Consider the following 15,964-nt stretch of genomic DNA (forward strand, 5'->3'; position numbering starts at 1 on the left):
GATGTGTTGCTGTTCTCTGTCTGTGGGCTGGCATATACTGCCTTGGTAGGGATTTGCAGACTCCTAAATTCAAAAGGTGCTGATCTGTAAAGAAACTTTGGGGTTTAATTCTGGTGAGTTTTGAAATACTGCAAAATGGAAATGGAATCAGGACTTTCTGCTTCACGTACGTCTAGTATGTCAGTGGAACATGCGCTGTAGTTGTTCTGTAAGCATAATTTTCCCCTTATTATAATTATTATATTATTATTATTATTATTATTTATTTTGGCATGGAAACTTGGCTGTGCCACAGCAGGATTGGCAGGTTTTGAAGATATTTTCCTGCTTAAATACAGTCTTAGAGAGTATTGTTACTGTTAAGAATAACCATGAGATCATTTGGTTTGATTATGTTTTAATGCTGTCTTTAAATTTGCTTTAATGATTATTCCAACCAGGATGTACCAGTAATATACAGCAGTATAGAGAACAGAGTTTTTTTTTCTTAAATTTTTATCATTACCGGCAAGTTGCAACCAAGCTGAAACTATATGTACCGCACTCTATGTACAGTAATTAGAGAATTTTTTTTATGTGAAAACATTGTTTTTTCAATCCATAGTGAAGTATTTTATATGATATTTTCAGTGACTTTGGTTTATTATTTAGTCTATTTGTTTTCTTGCTTTTTTTCTTTTATAATGTTTCAAACATTATGTTAATCATTAGATTTCAAGTACTGAAAATTGAAGCTTTCTTTATTTTTATCTTTCCTTTTTTCATGGAGAACCTTTCTAGCTCATTGGATGGGATCGTTTGGATTTGTTGTTGTTGTTCCCTTATTGTGTGCCACCCCCAGCCCCCCCACTTCATCCTGGTGTGGAAATCCAGTTTAAGAGTTCACTTGCGTCTTCGGGGATTCATCATTACATATTTACTGGCTGAGGCTGATATAGCTGTAAGGTTTTTTATCAGCTTCCATTGATCTATTGCGCATGTTCGCTTCCGAGGTTACAGGACGTGCTTCTATTTGCATAAAGCCCTGGGCAAGGTTCTTTCTAGCATTGATTGGCCTGTCCAAGGGAGCCCGGTGAGCTCTTGCATTGATCACTTTGTTTTCCCCAAGTCAGTGTTACCCAGAGTTCATCTCCAACATTTCAGTCCAGGGGAAGCTAAAACTTTACCGCCAATATCTTAATAATGTTGTACTTTTCCCGACATCGCAGGAGAATTATCAGTGTTTCTCTCACTATCTCTCTCTCTCTCTCTTTCTTGCTCCATCTTTCTCTCCTTCTCACTGTCTCGTGAAGCAGCTCAACAATCCTTCTATCAAACCCTAGCCGAGAGCCAGAAAGTACACACACACACACACACACACACACACAGATTAGATATCTATATCTTTGTGGGGACTATCCATTCATTTCTAAAGGCATAACCCTGTTCCCAAATATAACAACCTTAACCCCTACACACCCCTAACCTTAAATCATAAGTAGCTAAAGGAAATGCAAGACTTTAGAATTTTTTGGTTTTTTGATTGCACAGATTTTCATAAAATTAAGTTTCCCTTTGTGGGGACCAAAAAAATGCTCCACACAATGCCAAAATAATAGGGCTTCATCACATTGTGGGAACATTTGGTCCCTACAGTGTAATATATACATAACCCAGACACACACACACACACACACACACACAGCCCATCCGGCAGATCCCCTCCATACCCAAGTCTCAGAGAATCATCAGGCTTGCAGCTAAAATCGAACACAGTAACCCCCCCAACGCACCACCCCCCCACCCCCCCCCCCGCTCCCACTTGTGATGTCAGGGTTCACAACAACGTGCAGAGAGAGAGAAATATATATCTATATCTTGGAAATATAAAAGGCTTTCTCTGCTCTTCTCCTGTCTATGGTGCTTTCTTTTTTTCCCCTCTTCATGTCAGGCTAGCTCTGCCTGCCTCCTGCCTTCCTCGCAGCCATTCTCATCCTCCCAGCTCTCCGACTGGACTCTTGGAGGTTGATTATGGCTTCCAAACAAAGCCCAGTCCGCTGATCAGGCCCTCACAGAGGCATCGGCGGCGAGTGCATTTGGCGATAATTTGCAAAGAGGAAAAGGAGGCTTGGCCGCCACCCATGTGACCTGAGATACAAAGGACTTTGGGCCCCCACCCACCCCCCCCCCCATCACAACGCAGTGCCGCCGCCGCGTTCCCCGCCTGGGCCAACCCTCCGCCAGAGCCGTGTGGCGAGCAGACTTGCGCTTTCACGCCATCCTTTGTTCTGGCTCCGAGCCACGTTTGCATCTTTGTCTCTCGGCCACCCGAGAGATTCCACATGCGCAGCATTGTCTGGTCGACGTCGATCATTGTCCCGTCATCGGCTGAAATCAAGTGCCCGTCTCCGAAAATAATCATTGGAGATTCGCTGTTAGCATTTTTTAGCCAAAATATGCTTTGGTCATATCTTTGGTGTTGGGTGGGGGTGGTGGTGGTTGGTGGTCAGGCGCTTACTAGACTGGAGTGGGCGCTCTCTACATCACTGTTAACAAAAAGGGGGGGCATCTATAAATGGCTTTCAAAAAGGCTTATCATGACATTTCCTTATGGGAATGTGGCTAATTAAATAAATATATTGTTGCATATTTTACAAATAAATTGAAGTCAATTGGGGTTGGCAATTCTTGCAGGCATCGCTCAACATCAAAATAGAAATAATAAATCCGCTTTACCCGGCAAGTGAGTCAAGTAATATCTTTTGGGGGGGCGGGGGGTGGGCTGAAAGCAGATCCCAGTGGGAGTGAGATGTTTCGTCTGCTCTGTACAAATGTCACTGAACTCTCTGACTTTCTGTGACTTTAGATCTCTCTCCCACTGTGCCTGTCTCTTCCCCTCTCTCTGTAGTTTTTTTTTTTTTCTTCATACCCAGTGTAGGGAGGGGAATTTGATGGTGTTTTGGTGGCGAGTGTGTTCTTCCATTTGAAATCCCAGGGTCAAATTACTGCAGATAGTTTGTGTGTGAAAGTAACCGTAATGAGTTACACTATGTAAACATGACCCTGTTTTCCTGTGGAAACATTAAGTGACATAAAGTGTTTTCACGCATTTATGTGCAGTTTGAATGCATGTGCAAAGTTTTAGCACTGCTCAGTTCTTGCATTATAGATGTCTCGTTTGCATGGATTACCTAGCGAAACACATGCTTTTTTTGTCTTCCTTTTTCCTTAGCTATGATTTGGTTATGTACCTGCACTAAAACATTCAATTTTTAAGTCCAGAAAGCTGACAGTAAAAAGAGATGAACTGTTTTATGTGCCATTTTAAGGTTTTATGTGCTGTGAAATACGGTGGGGTTTTGAAGAGAGAGAGAGAGGGAGAAATTTGCGTCCCTGGCTTGTAGCATCAAGCTGTTCTTTGATGTCATAGCTGGCTTTAAGCTGAATATGGGATTCAAAGAGTGCTGCCCTTATTTCACGGTGGGTTTTTTAAAACTCCTCTCTGTCCAGAAAGGGACTGACGTAATCAGCTGAAAAGGATACAGGTAAGGAGAAACGGACGGGGAAGCCAAACCAGATCACTCCCATCTGGCTGAATGTTTGAGCCCTAGTCTGGCACACTGCTGACTCCTTCTTGCAAGGGCAACTGTTGCAGTTATTAGTCTTTGGGGGCTTATTGAATCAGCACTCTTGCATTGGGTGTGGGCCACATTACTTTAGTCATTCAGACCATGCCTGCTGCCTGATGAATTCAGCGGTTCTTATTAGACGTTTTCACAGCAAGTGACTCTTCTGCACTTTCTGACATCTGCTGTCATGCATAGCCTGTTAGCCCAAGCCCATATATCTTCCCCTCTCCAGAGCTGAGGGTCTGGAACATTAAAATGATCTTGGCTGAGTCAGAAATCTTTAAATGCCCCCTCTCCTGCAAAGCCACCCCCATCCCCTTGTTCTGTGAAGCGCCCACCCCTCCAAAAGCTCTTTACTGACATGACATCATAACCCTCCATGACCTTAACTTTTCCTTTCATACCCATTCTTTAATTTTTGGAGATTAACTGTCAGATTTCATTCCGGGTCTCATTGATGAAAACACTAGGGGGCACTGCCTATCCTTTGTTTTCCCATTTTGCTAGGAAGCCCAATTTGAGTGCTTGTTGCTGTGTTTGTGGTTGTCTTGGGTAGTGGAGGGGGGGGGGAGCGATTACTCTTGTCTGATTTCTGTAAATCTGCATTCATCAATAATGCACTCCTTATTAAGACTCCCCTGCACAGTTACAGCTTGCTAGTTTGTTTCCCATTTAAAGTCAACTCTCTGTATACGGCTGGTGGCTGGGGTACAGTATAGGGGCAGCTGGTGCTGCTGCTTAAAAAATAAACAAATAAATAGCTGTAACTTTCCTTCTGCTGTTGTGCTTTCTCTGGTGGCCTCTGTCTCCAGGCAGTGGTCTGCCTCGCTGTGAAGCTATTGCTTCGCCCGGAGAGCCTTTCTTCCCCCTCCTCTGGGTCAGGGAGAAGGAGCATAAGAAGACAGTGGAACAGGATGACAAAAGACAGACCGAGATTATAGAAAGCTTGTTTTCAGCCATCAGATATAGTCACTATACATTACATTACATTATATACATATATGTGTGTGTGTGTGTGTGTGTGTTTGTGTGTGTGTGTGTGTGTGTGTGTGTGTGTGTGTATATATATATATAGTATACCGTATGAAATGTCAAGTCAAGCTACAGCAAAAATATGTGTTTAGGAAATATGCATTTTCCTTTGTATCTGCTATACAAAAAATATTTGTGCTGCCATTGTTTTATGTCTATGGCAAATGAGGTGCTTTTAGGAGAGAATCTGATGAGATAATATTAAATTATTGATTGCTTGATTGTCATTTAGAGAAAAAAGTCTTTTGGCACTTTTGATATGTGTAATTGGCACATGTAGCGGAGGCCCTCCGTAAATGTGGTTTATGTCATTGTTTGGAGGTGTCACGCACGCCTCAGAACAAAGCGGCCGGTGGAAGTCTGCCGCTTCCTCCACTCACTGTGGAATTAGTGGCAATGGTGGAGAAACACTCCAAAATGACAAGATAATCACTGCGTTCAAACTTACCTTTATCGCCGAATAAATGTCTTTCACGATTATAAACTGGTAAATAAAATGTTTTCCTTTCAAATGGCCCTGACAAAGCTAATAATTACCATATTCTGCCAAAGGACTGACAGTTTTTAATAGTTGAGAAGGTAATTTCGGGATAATTCTTGGAATTCTAGGAAAAAGGTCATGGTAGGTTTTTCATTTTGCTCCTCTTCTGCTTCTAGACTGTGAAAATTAAATTATGGAGTAACATCTTTTTAAAGCATTATCTGTAGTAATTCAAAATAATTAGCATTATATTTTATGCTGAAATACCCTTATAGGGGAAGCCCCACTCTGTGCAGAATGCCCTGTTGCTTATTTTGTTTAAAGCAGTTTTCATTTCTTTGTTATACTTGCCTTTTTTACGAATTACTTTGTGTTATATTGTGTAATTCTGTTATCGTTGAAGTAAACAAATTGTGTGTATCTTATTTGCTTATTAAGAGTTATGCAAGTAAAATGTGTAGTTGATTTTTGTTTCATATATTGCATGTTTCAAAATAGGTTTTATGCATCTGTTCACACTTTCTTATATCAGGCAAAAGTTTTCTTTAATCAAACTGTGTCACATAAACGTAAAAGAGCCCACTTAGCAGTAAGAGAGAGTTACGTCACATGTCAGGAGCATAGAAATTTATTTACTTTCACATTGTTAAGTCTTTCTTTATATAATCTCATATTTTTAATGGATATTTATTCTTAAATGCTATTCGATGAATAATTATGTCAGAATAAATTATATATTTTTATAGTTATAATTTAATTTTCATTTAGCTATATGATGCAGCTCATTATTATTATTTGTTTTCTTACTCTCATTGGCATCAGCTTATTATTATAATACATAATAGCTATGATAGCCATCATTGTATTCAGTTTTGTCACAATGACAGTAATCATTCCAATCATAGTAACATCAATACTATATCAAATATATAAAGAGGTTGTTACTTTCCTGTTCCATTATGTAACAAGAATATAGTCAAATTCTAAAGTAAAAAATTTATATTAGCAAAATGCGGCAGTCTTATGATTTATTTAATAAATGAATGTAAAGAATAATTTTCCTACTCTAGTATTTCATTAATTTAGATAATGTCTGCTGGATCCATTTAATTTCCTCTTTACACTAGATACAGACAGAAACATGTGAATCTTGCCTCCTTTAATTTAAAAGTTTGATTAGCTCTCTGACTTAAATTCATTGTAACATTTAATTTCTAGGTTATGTTCAAAGATCAGACATGAAGGGTGCTTATTAAAACTGTATGAAATCAGGAAATAATCAGCACTTCTTACTGGTTAAATGTGTTAAAGTTTCTTTCTCTGTAGTTAAGAATATTTTGCATGTGCCTTCTTCATTTATCATATTAATTGATCTGTCTCTTTAGCTTGATAACACCTCACCTGTCAGTGAGAGAGACAAAGGGAAAAAGTGCTCTCTGATCTATAATGTCGCAGTAGCATGTGTTACATTTGCCATGCAATAATTTGGAATTTATTTTTTTAAATTCCTTTGTGGTTACAGTAGCATTTGGCTGTGGAGAGTCACTTTCAGATGGTTGTATATTTTCATCACCTGCAGCGCTTTTCCGAGAAGACAGGGCTGAGCAGCTTATTGCCCCAAAAGCAAGGCACGTTGTTGGTGTAGGAAGCCAGACGCTAACCACAGCCAGGAAAAAGCCTTTCTGTCATAATCATTAGCATTGTCTCATTCTCTGCTGAAGTACAAGTTGTGTCCCCTATGGCAAAGCTGAAATAAAATGTCACGTTTCAGGAGGTGGGAAATGCAGCGGCCCGGGTCAGGAGAGAGACCCGTTAGCACGTCGCTGTGTTGCTGTGTGTTTGTGTGCAGAAATGCCCTTAGCGCTGTCTGGCCACTCTGTGCTTTGAGTGAGCCGAGGGAACTCTCTCTTTTTAACACGCCCTCTTACACTCTGTGTCTCATGCCCTCACTCAGAAATCGATGGCTTCACTCGGCGCAGTTACTTGTAAGAAATGCCTTTTTAATTAATTCATTTATTTATTTGGATTGGTCATTGAAATAAAAGGCTAACGCTTCTTTTGGTCATTTAAATATGAGCGTATAATTATTATTTGCCTTACTGTGAGCGTTGTGTTTTTGGGGCAGCTGTCGTAGATTGACAGTATGTCTTGAATCTTTATGTTTATCACGTTATCTGCAAAGCCAAGTGAATCACACAACTGCACACCTCAGTCTCGGTGTCAGCGATCAGCTTTCCGGTGAAAAAGACCGCAAAGTGGCAGCCTGACGGCGCGGTACTTGGGACGTAACCCGAGGCAGCGGTCAGAGTCGCGGCCACCGCAGCCGCACTCCAGGCTGATGGAATTAACTGCGGGTCATTATCGTAATTGTTGTGTGCTGTGACCTTGTACCCCAAGGAGGGCAGCGAGGACCAGGCAGGCCCAGTTGACAGGCATCTGCCTTTGTCACTTCATCTGAGTTATGGCAGCACGGACTTTTGCAAAGGCAACATGAGTGGCGTCGTCCACTTTTCCAGCTGGGAGTCAGTGATCCAAAACTCTGTTAAAACAGGGTCATCTGCTGTATGTACTCAAAGGGTGTCAGTTTAGGCCGCTCTGAAATACTCACGGCTATTATTATACCTTATAAATCATTAAGAAACTTTAATTATACTAAAATTTCACGGAAGAAATATGTGAGATGACACATGGGAAGGAGAATTTAATGGGCCAACAAGTCCCAGAACTAAAAGGAAAAATATTGAGGTTAAGTTTCTATTTTACAGCTTTGCCAAAGGGACAGGAGAATGATGGCGTTGAGTCAGTGCTTACCTGAACATGTATAAGAAGACATTTAATGATATCACTCAGTTTGGAAGTTGCTGAATTTTAATTCTGATATTCTTAAAAAATGGATTTTAATTAACGCACCATTAATTGGTAGCAGGGATTTTTTTCTTCCCTAATTGCATGTGTGTAATGTTATCAGTGCGTTTACTTCAACTCTTATCAAATGGAAATGTTTAATTTAAATGTCTAGAACGTTATCAAATTAAATTTTTATGTTGCATGGGTTTAACGATAACAGTCACTATAAACACATTTTTTTAGTGGCCTTATTTTTTACAGTTAAAATATTTTTACTCAGTTAAAGAAGAGAAAATATGCAGGTAATGCGGATCAAATTATTTGCAGCCCAAGACAAGCAGAGAGATAGTCGACTCAGGGCCATGAGAGCAGCGAGAACCCTGCCCATGTAAGCCAATGGATCCCAGCCACTGTGGGCCTCTCTCACTGTTTACTTTACCTCATTAGTCTTAAGCTATTGTGACAGAACAGCGGTTATGTCAAGAAAACATTTTTTATTTGTTTGCATCTACATAACAGTTTAAAAATATCAATGAAAATTCATCACTGTGTGTGTGTGTGTGAGAGAGAGAGAGAGAGAGAGAGAGAGAGGGAGGAAGAGAGATAACTTATTTTGACGTTATGGGGACCACCAAAAATCTGCAAATGCAATCAAAAATTTTTAAATGCTAACTGTCTCGTATTTTGTTGGATACTTATGGTTAAGGTTAGGACTGGGTAGGGGTTAAGGTCGTCACACTGGGGTTAGAGTTTTCGACAATAGAAACGAGTGGAGAGGCCCCACAAAGATATAATTACAAACCTGTGTGTGTGTGTGTGTGTGTGTGTGTGTGCGTGCATGTGTGTGTGAGAGAGAGAGACAGAGAAAGAGTGCATATTCGATGGATGGAAGTTCTGTCCAGCTTGCGTCGCAGCCTTGTGCCCTGTGCTGCCTGGGATTGGCTCCAGTTTACACCTTTCAGAAACTTAACCAAAATTATAAATTTGAAGTTATAGTATAAATGGATGAATGGAAATAATGATACAGATTAAGGAAGGAATAAGCTAATTCAAGCTTATTTTTGGATAACGGTTAAAGACATAATGAGCTATTATTTAGTGACATTGAAGTTGTGAGGGTTGTCAGGCATGGGGGACAGTATCTCTGTGGATCAGTAAGGAAATAGGAGCAAGTAGGTCAGAAGGAGGGTCCCTCAGCTGCTCTTCATCCATGCAGCCAGAAGCCGCCCCTGCCGCATGCCTAGCTGCTCACTCTGTACTTTACATGTAGTTCGTTGGCCAGTCCCAGTAACTCCAGTCTTGGGCTTTCGGGTGTCCCGAAAGAGAAATTAGAAATGTTATTCGACTGATGGCTGATGTCCCCGTGATGCCCCCCCCCCTTCCACCCCACACTTGTTATTCATTTTTTTTCCATGGCTACAAATGGGGGAGATATGCAGGACTTCGCCACATTTCCTGGCACGCTGTTCCTTGTATTCTCTGCCTTTGTTTCCAGTACTGTCTTTACACCCCTCTTTTCTGCTGTGTCAGTAAATATTTACTCCGCTTCCCTTTCCTAGTAGCCTCCGCTGACGTCGTTGTAGAAAGTTACCCTCCCGTCCGATTTCCGGCATGTCAGTCAGTGCGGCGCTGGTGCCTCTCGCACCCCTACCCCCCCACCCGCTGGGCCCCGGCCCCGGCGTCACCACAGGCACGTGGCACCCTGCTCTGGGACAGGAAAGGAAGGGGAAGTTATTGCTGCACTCTCCCGGTCGCCCATACTAATAAATCACCGCCAGCCAGCTGGCTAACTGGAGGACCTGCGGAATTACTTTCATAAATGCATGCCACCTTAACCATTTTGGGGCCCATGTGCGTACGTGCGGTGTGCACACACCCACACACACTGACACACTCACGCGCACACACTTGGGATCCCCCTGGCCTCTTGTCAGCCTGCAGATCGGGTTTCCTTCCTGAAGTTAAGACAAAGGATAGCAGGGACTCGCAGTGCGTGCTTCAAAGATGGGAAAGTGCTAATGTTGTGTTATCCTGCGGCGGGTGCCGGAGCACAGGGCAGCTGCTAGTGTTTGCTCAGCAGGGGCGTGCAGAGGCCAGGTCCCTGGACTGTGTGTGAGGAACAGGCTGTGACAGGTTGCAGGTTGCCCCCGCTCTGTCTGGGGTCAGTGTCGCTCAAAGCAAAACAGCACCAGGGCGTTGCGCTGCCTAGCCCCAAACGGCACCGTACATGACAATACCACGGGGTCCTGCCTGAGCACACGGCAACAGCGGCAGAGATGAAAACATCACACCGGACCGTTTATCCCCATGCATGTCACCCTGCTGTGCAATTAGCAAAATGATACATAGTAAACATGAGCATCGGTTACATGTGGAATGTAGATTATGCACACAGACTCACAAGGCACACAGCAACGGGGCCACAGAGCTCTTCCCAGGCTCTCTATGTGTACTTGCCCTCTTAATCTCTGCTTGCTATCGGATGGCTAATCAATCACAGTTCTAAACGGCTAAGTGCAAGTCAGCTGGGTCGCACTGGTAACGCTTGCTCTATAATTTTAGGCTGTTATGGGTGATTACTGAATACTCCTTATTCCAGTATTTACACTGACAGTATATATGTACATATTGATGGACAAAAGCCAGGTATTATGTTAATGTTTACTCTTTGTGACTATCCATGTCTTCAGTTATGTCCAGAAGGATTTCATTTTGGAATATTTGCACGTGACTTTGAATAAGTATTATTATCATGAGGTTTTTTTATTTTTGACATTAGTTATTTATGCTGCGTACATTGTTCCCTGTATAGATGGCAGCAGCGGTGATCTTGAAAATCCGATGTGTTCTCTCAGTAAGGAAGCGACAAGGCAGATGTGCCTTTGTCACACCTTTAAGCCGAAATGAACCTTGTCAGGCTTTGTGATGTGAAGCTGCTTAAACTGCTGCTGCTATGCTTTTCTGCATACGTTCTGCAAAAACCAAGCCAGGGGTCAGAACTGGGCCAGGGCGCTGAGCTGGGGGTAACTTGTGTCAGGCATGTGTTTTATTGTTGTCTGATGCTGAATTTTGTTAAATCAGTTAAGAGGTCAGGCGGTCAGAATAGTCTGTTGGGTATTTAATCTGTCCGTAATGTTGAGGTTTTCTGGCAGTTGTTGCTTCCATGGAAAACTGTTAAAGTAAGAAATTAAAATTGGCATTCATCAAATGTGGATGCACAACTTTGATGATGACTATAAAGACTTAACTATGTGTTTTTCTGTATTTGCAAAAATAAGTAAATCGATCTATCTATTTATCTATCTATCTGTCTATATCTATCTGTCTATCTATCTGTCTATCTATCTATCTGTCTGCCTGTCGAATCTTCCTGTCTGTTTGTTTGTTTTTTGAGTGTATTGCAGTGCCTCTTGACCACAGTCAGATTCAGTGGAAAATGTTTACAGTTACAGCAGGTAATGAGATGCACATTCGGGCAGAGAATCTCTCCCTCCCTCCCTGCGCTCAGTGCCGGATTTGGGTTATGTGCACATTCCTGAGGATGTTGCTCCTCTCCTCCCACACAACACTGGGAGCAGTTGGGAGGGGCTGGGTTGTAGTTGCACTCACTTTGTCATCGGCCCAGCAGTGTGGGTGGTGGAGGTGGTGGGTGATCGGGGGGGACAGCTCTATGATCAGCCTGCCAGCGTCTGCCTTCCCCACAGCTGTTTCAGCTGCTCCCCCCTACTCATGCTCCTCCATCATCATCATCATCAGAGGCCCTCCACCCCCCCCCTCCCATCCCGGCTCATGCCAGCCTTGGTTCCTTCATGCCGTGCAGATGCTTAAGCACAGAGAGGAAAGGGCAGCAGTAAGGCAGCAAATGTCTCAACATCTGTCTCAGTTTGTTTGTGCAACAAGTGGTTCCACATGTTCCAGCCAGAGAACCTAATAAAAACAGCTGTCTTGATTTCTTTCCAGGTTTTGAGTATAGGCAGAGGATTACTTAAAATGGTGTTGCTAATCCTGACTTTTCTAATGAAAAAGATGGCCACCAGGAGTGCAATTAAGTCATTGTCATTTTTTCCTATGTGTTGTAGTCCTTGCTCTTACATTTAGGTATCAAGACGTTTTAAAGACTTTTAGAAATGACATATATTTTCAGAGGGCACACCTCAAAGCAGCAACTATCTTTTATGTATTTTGTGTAGTCATATCTCTTCTACATGCTCAAGATCCTGCAGGCTAGAAGCTTTATGGGCATTTTCTTCTCTGGCTTGAGTCTTGTTATGATGGTGGAGCCACAGCTTTGGTGCAGTACCCTCAGAAGGACATTTCACTGCATTTCAGACCACAGAACTTCAGAATAAATCTGACCGTGATGAAGCTAAGTGACTGGAGATATTCCGAGGCTTGGAAGTGGGTTTTTTGTTCTACACAGGGTCAGTGAATCGGGTCGTTATTTTTTTTTATTTAAATGTGGCTTCTGCTTAGTTATATATTCATTTATAAGCAGTCGACTTTTAAAGGAATAGTAACACTATCAAACTGATGTATGCTTATGTAGAGAAAAACATGAAGTTGAAGCGAGTGACAAAGACAGAAACTATAATATAAGTGATATTGCTTTTTATGCTAGTCAGTTGTTATGTACAGTAGTACTAGCGACAACTTTGAATGATGCTGTGATGCTGTCTTTAGCGACTGCTTGAGGAGGAAGTGACCTTTCAGCATATGCTAAAACATGGCTGACTGACACTTAGCCAAGTCTGAGAGTGTTGACACAGTGGGCCCTTCAGGCCCTGCTGAATAGGGGGGAGAGTAAGCTGAGTGGGAGGGAATAATCCTCCCCGGGAATACGCTCCAGAGGAATGCTTATCGGACGGATGATATATTAGTCCTTAGCACCTTAATAGATTCCATTTATCTCTATACACTCCCACTTTAATTTAACCGGGGTTTCATGATGTATTCAAATGCACGTAGACACTTTGATGTACAGCAGAGCCAGGCTGTATGCCAATAAAATGTATCAACTAAGTGATAGTTAACCTGTTGTTGCCAGTCTATTACTTTTATTTTTCTTTTATAGAGTGTATGCAAAGTCAAGTCCCTTATTGTTCTTTCAGCCAAAGTGTTTGGTAGTAACTCATGAAAATTGTGTTTACTGTTGGCCGTTGACATTCTATAGCATAGGTATGGGCCTCTTAAAGTACTATAATTGAATTATCCCGAGGAACATTTTAGGAGTGTTTTATAAGCATTATGATTGGTTATTACTGTACCTAGACATCACCGGGAATCCATATGCTTGCAGTTGTGTCCTTGCAATGTATGGATACTTATTGACATAGGGAACGCAGACAATAGGCGAGAATGGACTAGGGTGGCTTTAGCTCTATAGCTGTGTGCCATCTAAAGTGTTTTCTAATCTATTCCTTGGGGACCCACAGACAGTCCACATTTTTGCTCCGTCCCAGCTGGGAGCAAAAATGTGGACTGTCTGGCAGGGTGTGGGGAGGGAACAAAAATGTTGGCCGTCTGTGGGTCCCTGAGGATTGGGTTGGGAAATACTGATTTGGATGGATAGTATGAAGAATGTTATGTCAGAATACATGGGTTTTCCTTACTTTCTGTTTTACTTTCAGTTTTGTGCCTTCAGCCCACACCACCATTCCCCATTTTAGCCAGCCTGTGGTTTGTTATGAAAGTGAAATTTCAGTGGTCGCCACTGTCCCCCACAGCATCCCTCAAAAGCTTTGTCTGCTATAGCATTCGCCATGGAACACACCATTAACCCTTCTCTGTCTCCCCTTTAGTGCAGAAGATGAGCCATAATACTATGCATGAAATGGTCCGGGTCCCCCCCCCCCCCCCCGCAGTAAGGTGGGGGAGGGAGAGGGACACATGTGGATTAACCCCTTCTTTCCATCGTAGATGATCAAGCGTGAGGCGCAGGTGAAGAGCCGCGTGCAAGCCGTCGCCATGACTGACTCCGTTCACAACGTCTGGCACCAGGAAGCCGGAAAGTCCATCTTAGAGTGGATGCAGGAGGTAAGGAGGTCCTCCATGTGGGGGCTGGTGTGCGGCTCAGCAGGTTAAGCCTCTGTGTCTGTTCTCAGAAGGTCGCCAGTTCAAATCCTGTTTTCGACAGAATAGTCACATCTCCACTGCGCTCTTGAGCAAGGCCCCCGAACACTTCCCCCCCGCCCCCCCACAAATGCTCCAGGGGCAGCAGATAAATGGCCTGACCCTGCGCTCAGACCCCATGCTTCCCTCTCAGCTGTATATTTGTGTGTATGTATGTCCCACAGGATGTTCTAACTAGACGGGTGTAAGACTGATGGGTGAGATACAACCTTAGAGTTACAGAGAAAACTCATTTTTTTAAGGTAAAACTGTGCACTAGCATGCGGTTATGAGACAGACCTCTGTCTGTTATCAGACATTGTGTACTACAACACCATGCTTCACATTTTTTTTCATCCCTCTTTCTTTGAGTATCAGTAAACACCTAAAGCAGCTGTCTGCTCTTGGCTGCTGGTCTTTTTATATGGCTGCTTTATTTAGCATGTGCCCTTTATGTAGTGACCTAAGGTCTGCCTCCTCCAGCCTTAGACAACACCTGTGATCACTCAATATGCACATAAATTGGAGGGAGCAGATCCCTGGTGATGGCTACATGGGAGCCAAAGATGCAAATGTCACGCATAGAATAACCATCTTCACAACAGGCCATCCAGTTGTTTTTTTTTTTTTTTTAAATAATATGTCTGGCACCAGCCCCAGTGGACAATGGTGTGAACATTGGGATTCAAGGTTGTGATAGCCGACTTCTTCTCACACAATTCCGCTTTCTGATCCCTTGCAGCAGTCTGGCGTAATTAGAATGTTAAATGATTTCTATTTGTGATGATTATCCAGAACAATAAATCTGTTACAGTCTTCAGCTCCAAGGAGCATAAAACAAGAACTTTCCCTCAATAAGCCTTAGTTATCCAGTTCTCTGCTGCAGCACTGCCTAATACTAGCAAATGTGAAACAACTGCCAGTGGCAATTTGCTTACATTTGTGTAAAATTTAATGTAAAATATATAAAAGTAAAATGTGGACTAGTAAGCTTTCAAACATCCAAGCCTGCTAATATATTTTAAACTTCTGACAACTAAGAAAATGTCTTTTACATACAAGTAGACCTATTAAAGACACATTTATGTTTTTAGTATACATTTACACATAGTGGGAAAATAGCAAACAGTATCTTAACATCAAGGACCACATTTTGTATTGTAGAAGAAGAAAAGCCTTCAGTTGTCTGATTAATGAAGAAGGTGGATATATGCTTTGCCCTCTGCTCTCTGCACCTCCCATAAAGGTTTTAATGCAGTTTAGATCAGGTGATTGGGGAGGCCACAAAAGACATTTGAATTTGTCCTGCTGTCCTTGAAACCACTTTAATTCATTTAGTAGTGCGTGTTGGTTCATTATTTTGGAATATGGAAGCATCATGAGAGAACAGCGTTTACATTGTAGGATGCACCTGGTGCTGTAAAACGCTCCCATATTTCTTACCACTTCTGCAGCTATGTAGAGCGATCAGTGGACAGAGAAGTTCTTCAAAATGTCTCTTCATGCCGGTAGATACAGTTGGGTAAAGTACTTTCTCAAGTCATAGGAAAAGGGGGTAAAGGGTGACTCATCAGACCATAGCACTTGTCCATTCCTCAGGATCCTGGTTTTGTATAGCTTATACCAGGTTATGTGTCTTTGTGCATTGTGCCTGGTTACAAGCCGTCTCTCAGTGAAAGCCCTATCATAAATTGCAGTTTTGTGATGCTCACAATATACAGTTTTAGCTGAGACCGGGTTGCAGAGGTGCTGTTTTAGCTGAGACCGGGTTGCAGAGGTGCTGTTTCAGCTTTCGCTCCTGGTCGTTGGCAGCTCTGCTGTTTATTGTCCGTCTCTGCCTGTCACTTTCGACTTCTAGCCACTTTTCCAGTTTGTCCATGCTTGGTAT

The 15,964-nt window shown here is 42.4% G+C and overlaps 1 protein-coding gene across 6 annotated transcripts in view; it reads left to right on the plus strand.

Annotated features, from left to right (window-relative positions):
- fam172a (family with sequence similarity 172 member A) overlaps nt 1-15,964 on the plus strand; it is a 134,762-nt gene that overhangs the window by 75,296 nt on the left and 43,502 nt on the right. For all 6 annotated transcript variants that reach the window (XM_048983055.1, XM_048983080.1, XM_048983064.1 and 3 more), the window contains one exon: nt 13,885-14,001. In XM_048983055.1, coding sequence (XP_048839012.1) covers nt 13,885-14,001 — 117 coding nt within the window. The remainder of the gene's footprint in view (nt 1-13,884; nt 14,002-15,964) is intronic.

The sequence above is a fragment of the Brienomyrus brachyistius genome, chromosome 2, assembly GCF_023856365.1.
Source record: "Brienomyrus brachyistius isolate T26 chromosome 2, BBRACH_0.4, whole genome shotgun sequence".
Lineage (NCBI taxonomy): Eukaryota > Metazoa > Chordata > Actinopteri > Osteoglossiformes > Mormyridae > Brienomyrus > Brienomyrus brachyistius.